Source organism: Triticum dicoccoides, chromosome 7B (genome assembly GCF_002162155.2).
Source record: "Triticum dicoccoides isolate Atlit2015 ecotype Zavitan chromosome 7B, WEW_v2.0, whole genome shotgun sequence".
Taxonomy (NCBI): Eukaryota; Viridiplantae; Streptophyta; class Magnoliopsida; order Poales; family Poaceae; genus Triticum; species Triticum dicoccoides.
In genome coordinates, this window is record NC_041393.1 from 394,671,756 (window position 1) to 394,680,167 (window position 8,412).

The 8,412-nt window shown below is 49.2% G+C and overlaps 1 protein-coding gene across 2 annotated transcripts; it reads right to left on the reverse strand.

Moving 5' to 3' along the window:
* Positions 1-200: 200 nt before the first annotated feature.
* On the reverse strand, positions 201-2,893 carry LOC119335232 (E3 ubiquitin-protein ligase RGLG4-like). Of its 2 annotated transcripts, XM_037607391.1 has the most exons (9): positions 2,125-2,319; positions 1,797-2,022; positions 1,600-1,713; positions 1,420-1,517; positions 1,255-1,334; positions 1,053-1,158; positions 664-927; positions 498-554; positions 201-382 (listed from the first exon to the last, which is right to left on the reverse strand). In XM_037607391.1, the coding sequence occupies exons 1-9, from the start codon at positions 2,317-2,319 to the stop codon at positions 296-298; spliced, it is 1,227 nt and encodes a 408-aa protein (XP_037463288.1). In that variant the 3' UTR covers positions 201-295. The 2 variants fall into 2 exon arrangements, with proteins under 2 accessions (XP_037463288.1, XP_037463287.1); XM_037607390.1 differs by having other exon boundaries at positions 1,797-2,893.
* Between the last annotated feature and the right edge of the window lie 5,519 nt (positions 2,894-8,412).

Below are 8,412 nucleotides of genomic sequence, written 5' to 3' on the forward strand. Positions count from 1 at the left end.
AAAGAAAGTTGTCATTCTTGATAACTAAAGTTGTCATCCTCGTGTGACTAAATTTATCTTAAAAAACATTCGGAATTACCATGTGTTCGTGTCACACGTGTAAAACTTGTCACGGTCCGAAGTCAGAGAAGAGAAGACCTCACGCGCATGATGATACGGAGCTTCAAGACCTCACACTTATTTAGAGAAAAACAAGTGTAGAACCATGCAATCAGAATAACTCAGACGCTGCATTTTGTCTGCGAAATGCTTCACATTTGAAACAAATATAATGACATATTTTGGTTTGAATCAATCATCCCGTGTACAGCCTCAGCTTGGAGCGTATTGTCTCTCGGCATATCGGGCATCTGTAGAGGTTCTCCCCACACTCCCTGCAACACTGTCATTCGCACACAAACAATCAAAAATATGTAAATACATGCATTTCCATTAATTTGCTTAGATGGTTACATTGGAGGCTCCGGTAAAAGCAAAAATAAATTCCAATATCTTACCATGTGGCCGCAGCCAAATGCTAGATCCTTGGCATTGGTCAAGCAGATTGGGCACACCTGCATGGACATTGATTTATCAGTCAGTTTGTTCAAGAAGGCGGCATGAAGCCATGCATGATCATCACAAGAGATACAGAAGTTGGGAGTTCCGAGCAGTTTGCTGAACCTGATCCTCTCTTGGCTCCGCCGCCGCGGCGTTCGCGCCGCTAGCCTCCCGCCTGAACGACGACGGCTGCCTCTGCGCAGACCCCGGCAGCGGAGGCGGGGCCGGGACGACCCTCTTGGCCTTCCCCGTGGACCGGCCTAGGATGCCGAGCTCCATGGTGGCCTTGTACTGGATGGGCACCTCCATGAGCGCCGCCAGCGCGAACGCCGACTCCTTCTGCTGCAGCGTCGCGTTCCTCGACATGATGGACGTGAAGTTCACAAACTGCGCACCATTGTTGATCAATAACATGTGAGTAGAGCTGCCTTGTAATTCGTCTTGGGACGAAGAGAGCTACAACTCCCTCGGTCTCTGTTTTCGAAGATGCAGAAACGAATTTCAGTGTTGACCTGGAAGTTGTCGAAGGCGCGCGCGGGGAGCTTGTCGTCGAACTTCTGCATGTCCTCCCATGGGCCATCCCCGACCCCGACCAGCACGATGGACAAGGGATACGAACTGCAGACAGAGTCAAGCTTTTGTGTCAGGTTTAATTATTCTCAAATCGCGAACCTCCCTTAAACCGTGCGTGCGGCCCAAACTGTCGATGATCACCTGGCCATGACAATGGAGTCCACGGTTCTTCTCTCCTGCGGGCTCAGATCGCCATCACTGGTATCCACACTCCTAGTGACCTGCGACGCGCTGATGAAGTTGTTAAGACGAATCAAGACGCACTTGTTGCTGCATAGCATGGGCTTTTTGATTCAGTTCAGGGACCTGGCCGTCGGCGACGATGACGAGGACATGGTACTGGCCTCCGGTCCTGTCCACGATGTCGACGGCGGCCTCCACGATCGGCGCGAAGGACGTCGGCCCTGAGCATAGACAATCGCGCATTGTTCATTCACCAATCGTCTTAACCAAGGAAGATATCCAGAGCTTGTGACGGACCCACACCTGATAGCCTGAGGTGCGGCACGACGTTCCGGTAGCAGGCCAGCACCTCCTCGAAGCCGTGGCACGGCGAGTTGTCCGGGTGGAAGCTGAAGACGTTGTAGTCGTGCGTGGTCGCTGCAAACAAGAAGAGCACAAGATGTAAATGGAACGGAGCTCCTTGTCGTCGTTGGGTGCAAGGAGTAAAAACAGGGGCTCACCGTCGCCGAAGCCGAAGCAGGGGATGAGGTTGTCCTCGTCGAAGGGAGCGAGCGTCTTGCCGATGATGCTGATGGCCGCCTCGTAAGGGTTGGGCGCGTCGCCCAGCTTGTGCAGGCTCTGTCCGTTGAACGACCGCTTCCCTGTCCATTCGTTGCTCTTGGTGAAGTCCACCCCGAGGATGAGGTTGGACGACTCGAGGCCCTGATCGCACAGCGCCGAAGCCACCTGAGAAATCAAAGCTAACCAAGTCAGGCAGGCGAGCAGGCAGGAGATGAAGATGAAGCGAGGAACAATCATGTGAGATGAAGATGGCCCGTCATCAATCACCTGGTCGAGAGAGGTGAAGGTGTCCGGTATGTACGAGTACTTCTTGGACAGCATCCCCCTCCGCCGCTGCTCGCCGCCTCCGCCGCCTCCACGGCCGTATCCCGACGGCTCACCGCTCCTCGACATCGTCATCCTCCTCGCCTCGGCCGCTCTCCGCCGGTGGCCGCCGAACAGCGCGCTCAACACCCCGCCCATTCTTTCTCGGAAGCGATCGCGATCGACGACAGGGGACGGCCGCTAGAAATACCATGCGAGGAGGACACGGCCTCCTCCTCCTCCTCTCGTTCTTTCTCCGAAGTTGCAGCAAAGATCACACGGAGAAGCAAGGCACGGCCATGGAACTGGACCAAGATTGTTGTATCATGTATGATGATGCGTCAAGCAAGGCAAGGATTTTGCAGCGAAGCTTCTTGCGACCTTCGTGGATCGAAGCTCTTTATTCCGTGTCAGAAACGGCCGTGATCCTTGAGGAACTTGTCGCTAAATGTTCGGTTTCTTTCTGGTAATTCGCTGCTACGCTTTGCGAGTGAGTGCTAAAGTAGCGGATTCCTGCGTGTCAGCGTGTTTCTTTTTTGCGATGTCTAGTCAGGAAGGAAGACAACCTTGTAGACGGCGAATCTTTGTGGTCCGAAAATAGTGCAGACAAGCTCATCGTCATTCTAAAGATGTGTTTGGATCATGTCGAGCAAAATGAAAGTCTATTAGGCTGGTCATGGTGGGAGTAAATTAGACTAGTAACATACATATGTTACTAGTCTATGTTACCACCTTTATAGTGGGGAGTAACATGTATGTAGTATCATGCAAGTCATCATTTATTAAGATATAGACTCATTTTGCCTTCAGATGTGTTATGTTATAGTAACATATTATGTTACTCCAATCATCTCTCTCCTCATTAAATACATGCCATGTAAGCAATTTTTTTTGAGATGTGTTATATTACTTGCTATGTTACTCCCATTATGAGCAGCCTTATAGTTACGGCATCTCCAACACTAGCCTCAAACCGCTCGTAACCGTTCGGACCGCACGATCTGAATGTGTTTTGCCTTCCAGCATGGTCTTATATCAGCAGTGGCGGAGCTAGCACAGGATCATTGGAGGGGCCAATGGCAAAATATGGGTTTATGAAGAGGCAAAACTCCCTATTTTTCCCAATCTGTGCCATCACAAAAAAAAAATCTTCACAGAAGATCCCAGGCTTGGGGGGGCACAGCCCCCCAGCCATACACATAGCTCCGCCAGTGTATATCAGTCCGGACGTCCATTTTTCGTAAACCGAAAGCAAACCAGGGGCAGGGCTTTACGGGCGTCCAGACCGCCGCCACGCAAGCGTCCGACAACCCTGGTGTTGGGGAACGTAGCAGAAATTCAAAATTTTCCTACGTGTCACCAAGATCTATCTATGGAGAAACCAGCAACGAGGGGAAGGAGAGTGCATCTACATACCCTTGTAGATCGCTAAGCGGAAGCGTTCAAGAGAACGGGGTTGAAGGAGTCATACTCGTCGTGATCCAAATCACCGGAGATCCTAGTGCCGAACGGACGACACCTCCACGTTCAACACACGTACAGCCCGGTGACGTCTCCCACGCCTTGATCCAGCAAGGAGAGAGCGAGAGGTTGAGGAAGACTCCATCCAACAGCAGCACGATGGTGTGGTGGTGGTGGAGGAGCGTGGCAACCCTGCAGGGCTTCGCCAAGCACCTACGGGAGAGGAGGAGGTGTCACAGGAGGGAGGGAGGCGCCAGGGCTTCTGGTATGGATGCCCTCCCTCCCCTCCACTATATATAGGGGCAAGGGAGAGGGGGGAGGCGCAGCCTTGCCCCTTCCTCCAAGGAAGGGGTGCGGCCAAGGGGGGGAGGAGTGCCTCCCAAGTCAAGTGGAGGCCCTCCCCCTTAGGGTTTCCCCCCTCCCATGCGCATGGGCCTTGGGGGGCTGGTGCCCCTGGCCCATTAAGGCTAGGGCGCCCCCTTACAGCCCATGCTGCTGTATTGTACGTGGTGGAACAGTTTCCGGACCTCCGGACCCCTCCGGAATCCTTCGGAACCTTCTGGAAGCTTCCCGGTACAATACCGAAAAACCCGAACTTTTTCCGGAACCCGAACAACAACTTTCCATATATAAATCTTTACCTCCGGACCATTCCGGAACTCCTCGTGATGTCCGGGATCTCATCCGGGACTCCAAACAACATTCGGTAACCACATACAAACTTCCTTTATAACCCTAGCGTCATCGAACCTTAAGTGTGTAGACCCTACGGGTTCGGGAGACATGCAGACATGACCGAGACGTTCTCCGGTCAATAACCAACAGCGGGATCTGGATACCCATGTTGGCTCCCACATGTTCCACGATGATCTCATGAGATGAACCACGATGTCAAGGACTCAATCGATCCCGTATTCAATTCCCTTTATCTAGCGGTATTGTACTTGCCCGAGATTCGATCGTCGGTATACCGATACCTTGTTCAATCTCGTTACCGGCAAGTCTCTTTACTCGTTCCGTAACACATCATCCCGTGATCAACCCCTTGGTCACATTGTGCACATTATGATGATGTCCTATCGAGTGGGCCCAGAGATACCTCTCCGTTTACACGGAGTGACAAATCCCAGTCTCGATTCGTGCCAACCCAACAGACACTTTCGGAGATACCTGTAGTGCACCTTTATAGCCACCCAGTTACGTTGTGACGTTTGGTACACCCAAAGCATTCCTACGGTATCCGGGAGTTGCACAATCTCATGGTCTAAGGAAAAGATACTTGACATTAGAAAAGCTTTAGCATACGAACTACACGATCTTTGTGCTAGGCTTAGGGTTGGGTCTTGTCCATCACATCATTCTCCTAATGACGTGATCCCGTTATCAACGACATCCAATGTCCATGGTCAGGAAACCGTAACCATCTATTGATCAACGAGCTAGTCAACTAGAGGCTTACTAGGGACATGGTGTTGTCTATATATCCACACATGTATCTGAGTTTCCTATCAATACAATTATAGCATGGATAATAAACGATTATCATGAACAAGGAAATATAATAATAACCAATTTATTATTGCCTCTAGGGCATATTTCCAACACCTGGCCCACCCAAATCATCTCCCTCGACCAAAGCCAGTTGCCCGCATTCATGTCGCTCTAGAGCAGCTGCTTCGCGTTGACACCGGCCTAGAGCAGACATGACCTCTCACTGGCACCGGTACTGAAGCAGCTCCCCGGCCGAGGGCATCGCCCATGCCGCGTCTCCAGTATCCGCGCATGTTCAATGCTGGAGAGATGTTTACTGGACAAGATGGGACGGATATCAACCATGCATGTTCAATGCCCGTCCGTCCATCTGCCGCCATTAAACGGGCTCGTCGACCGAGAAACCTACTCCAGCACCCACGCATCGATGCGCCCGGACGCTTGGGCTCACTGGCATCCATTATTTAAACGCGGTCACACCTGGCTCGCACCACACCACAACCCATACGCTCCACATCGTTCTCCCATGCACCACATCCGCCATGACCGCGATCGGAAACACGTTTTGGGAGAGTCTCTTGATGGAGCAGAAGCACGAGGTGGCCGCCCTTGCGACCGTGAAAGGATCGAGGAGAGGGGTCTGGGGGGTGATTAGACCCTTCACAAGTAAAAGTGACAGTTTTTAAGTTCTTCAAGTTAAGGTGGAGTTTTAGCACAAGTTTAAGCATTCACAATACATTTCAAGCAAGCATGACAAGAGTATATGCAGCGTAAAAGATAAAGCATGCTAATTGCAAGAAAGTAAAGGGATGAGATTGGAGTGTGCAAATGCAATGAAGACACGGAGATTTTTGGCGTGGTTCCGATAGGTGATGCTATCGTACATCCACGTTGATGGGGACTTCAACCCACGAAGGGTAACGGTTGCGCGAGTCCACAGAGGGCTCCACCCATGAAGGGTCCACGAAGAAGCAACCTTGTCTATCCCACCATGGCCATCGCCTTCGAAGGACTTGTCTCACTCGGGTAGATCTTCACGAAGTAGGCGATATCATTGCCCTTACAAACTTCTTGGTTCAACTCCACAACTTGACGGAGGCTCCCAAGCGACACCTAACCAATCTAGGAAACACCACTCTCCAAAGGGTAATAGCTGGTGTGTTGATGATGAACTCCTTGCTCTTGTGCTTCAAATGATAGTCTCCCCAACACTCAACTCTCTCTCACAAATTTGGATATGGTGGAAAGATGATTTGAGTGGAAAGCAACTTGGGGAAGGCTAGAAATCAAGATTCTTGTGGTAGGATTGGTATATCTTGATCTCAACACATGAGTAGGTGGTTCTCTCCTAGAAAATGAGTAGTGGAAGTGTAGGCACGTTCTGATGGCTCTCTCACATATGAAGAAGGGGGTGGAGGGGTATATATAGCTGATACGTCCATTTTGCATCATGCTTTTATATCAATATTTATTGTATTATGGGATGTTATTACATGTTATGTCACAATACTTATGTCTATTCTCTCTTATTTTACAAGTTTTACATGAAGAGGGAGAATGCCGGTAGCTGGGATTCTGGGCTGAAAAAGGAGCAAATATTAGAGACCTATTCTGCACAACTCCAAAAGTCCTGAAACTCCATGAAAGTTATTTTTGAAATTAATAAAAAATACTGGGCGAAGAAAGTACCAGAGGGGGCCCATACCCTATCCACGAGGGTGGGGGCGCGCCCCCCATGCCTCGTGGGCCCCCTGGCAGCCCTCCGGTGACCATCTTCTGCTATATGAAGTCTTTTACATTGGAAAAAATCATAGGCAAGCTTTCGGGAAGAAACACCGCCGCCACGAGGCGGAACCAATCTAGGGCTCTGGCGGAGCTGTTCTGCCAGGGAAACATCCCTCCAGGAGGGGGAAATCATCACCATCGTCATCACCATCGATCCTCTCATCGGGAGGGGGTCAATCTCCATCAACATCTTCACTAGCACCATCTCCCCTCAAACCCTAGTTCATCTCTTGTATCCAATCTTTGTCCCAAAATCTCATATTGGTACCTGTGGGTTGCTAGTAGTGTTGATTACTCCTTGTAGTTGATGCTAGTTGGTTTATTCGGTGGAAGATCGTGTGTTCAGATCCTTTATGCATATTAACCCCTCTGATTATGAACATGAATATGATTTGTGAGTAGTTACGTTTGTTTTTGAGGACATGGGAGAAGTCTTGCTATAAGATGTGAATTTGGTATTCGTTCGATATTTTGATGAGATGTATGTAGTCTCTCCTCTAGTGGTGTTATGTGAACGTCGACTATATGACACTTCAGCATTGTTTGGGCCTAAGTGAAGGCATTGGGAAGTAATAAGTAGATGATGGGTTGCTAGAGGGACAGAAGTTTAAACCCTAGTTTATGTGTTGCTTCGTAAGGGGCTGATTTGGATCCATATGTTTCATGCTATGGTTAAGTTTACCTTAATACTTCTTTTATAGTTGCGGATGCTTGCAATAGGGGTTAATCATAAGTGAGATGCTTGTCCAAGAAAGGGCAGTACCCAAGCACCGGTCCATCCACATATCAAATTATCAAAGTAACGAACGTGAATCATATGAGCGTGATGAAAACTAGCTTGATGATAATTCCCATGTGTCCTCGGGAACGCTTTTCTTATATAAGAACTTGTCCAGGCTTGTCCTTTGCTACAAAAAGGATTGGGCCACCTTGCTGCACCTTATTTACTTTTGTTACTTGTTACACGTTACAAATTACCTTATCACAAAACTATCTGTTACCGATAATTTCAGTGCTTGCAGAGAATACCTTACCGAAAACCGCTTGCCATTTCCTTCTGCTCCTCGTTGGGTTCGACACTCTTACTTATCGAAAGGACTACGATAGATCCCCTACACTTGTGAGTCATCAAGACTCTTTTCTGGCGCAGTTGCCTGGAAGTGAAGCGCCTTTGGTGAGTGGAACTTGGTAAGGAAAATTTTATATAGTGTGCTGAAATTTACTGTCACTTGTTACTATGGAACATAATCCTTTGAGGGGCTTGTCCGGGGTATCTTCACCCCGACCAGTAGAGCAAAGAGTTGCTCCTCGACCTACTGAACCTACTGAAAATGTTTACTTTGAAATTCCTTCGGGTATGATAGAGAAACTGCTAGCTAATCCTTTTACAGGAGATGGAACATTGCATCCCGATTTACACCTAATCTATGTGGATGAAGTTTGTGGATTATTTAAGCTTGCAGGTATGCCCGAGGATGTTATCAAGAAGAAGGTCTTCCCTTTATCTTTGAAGGG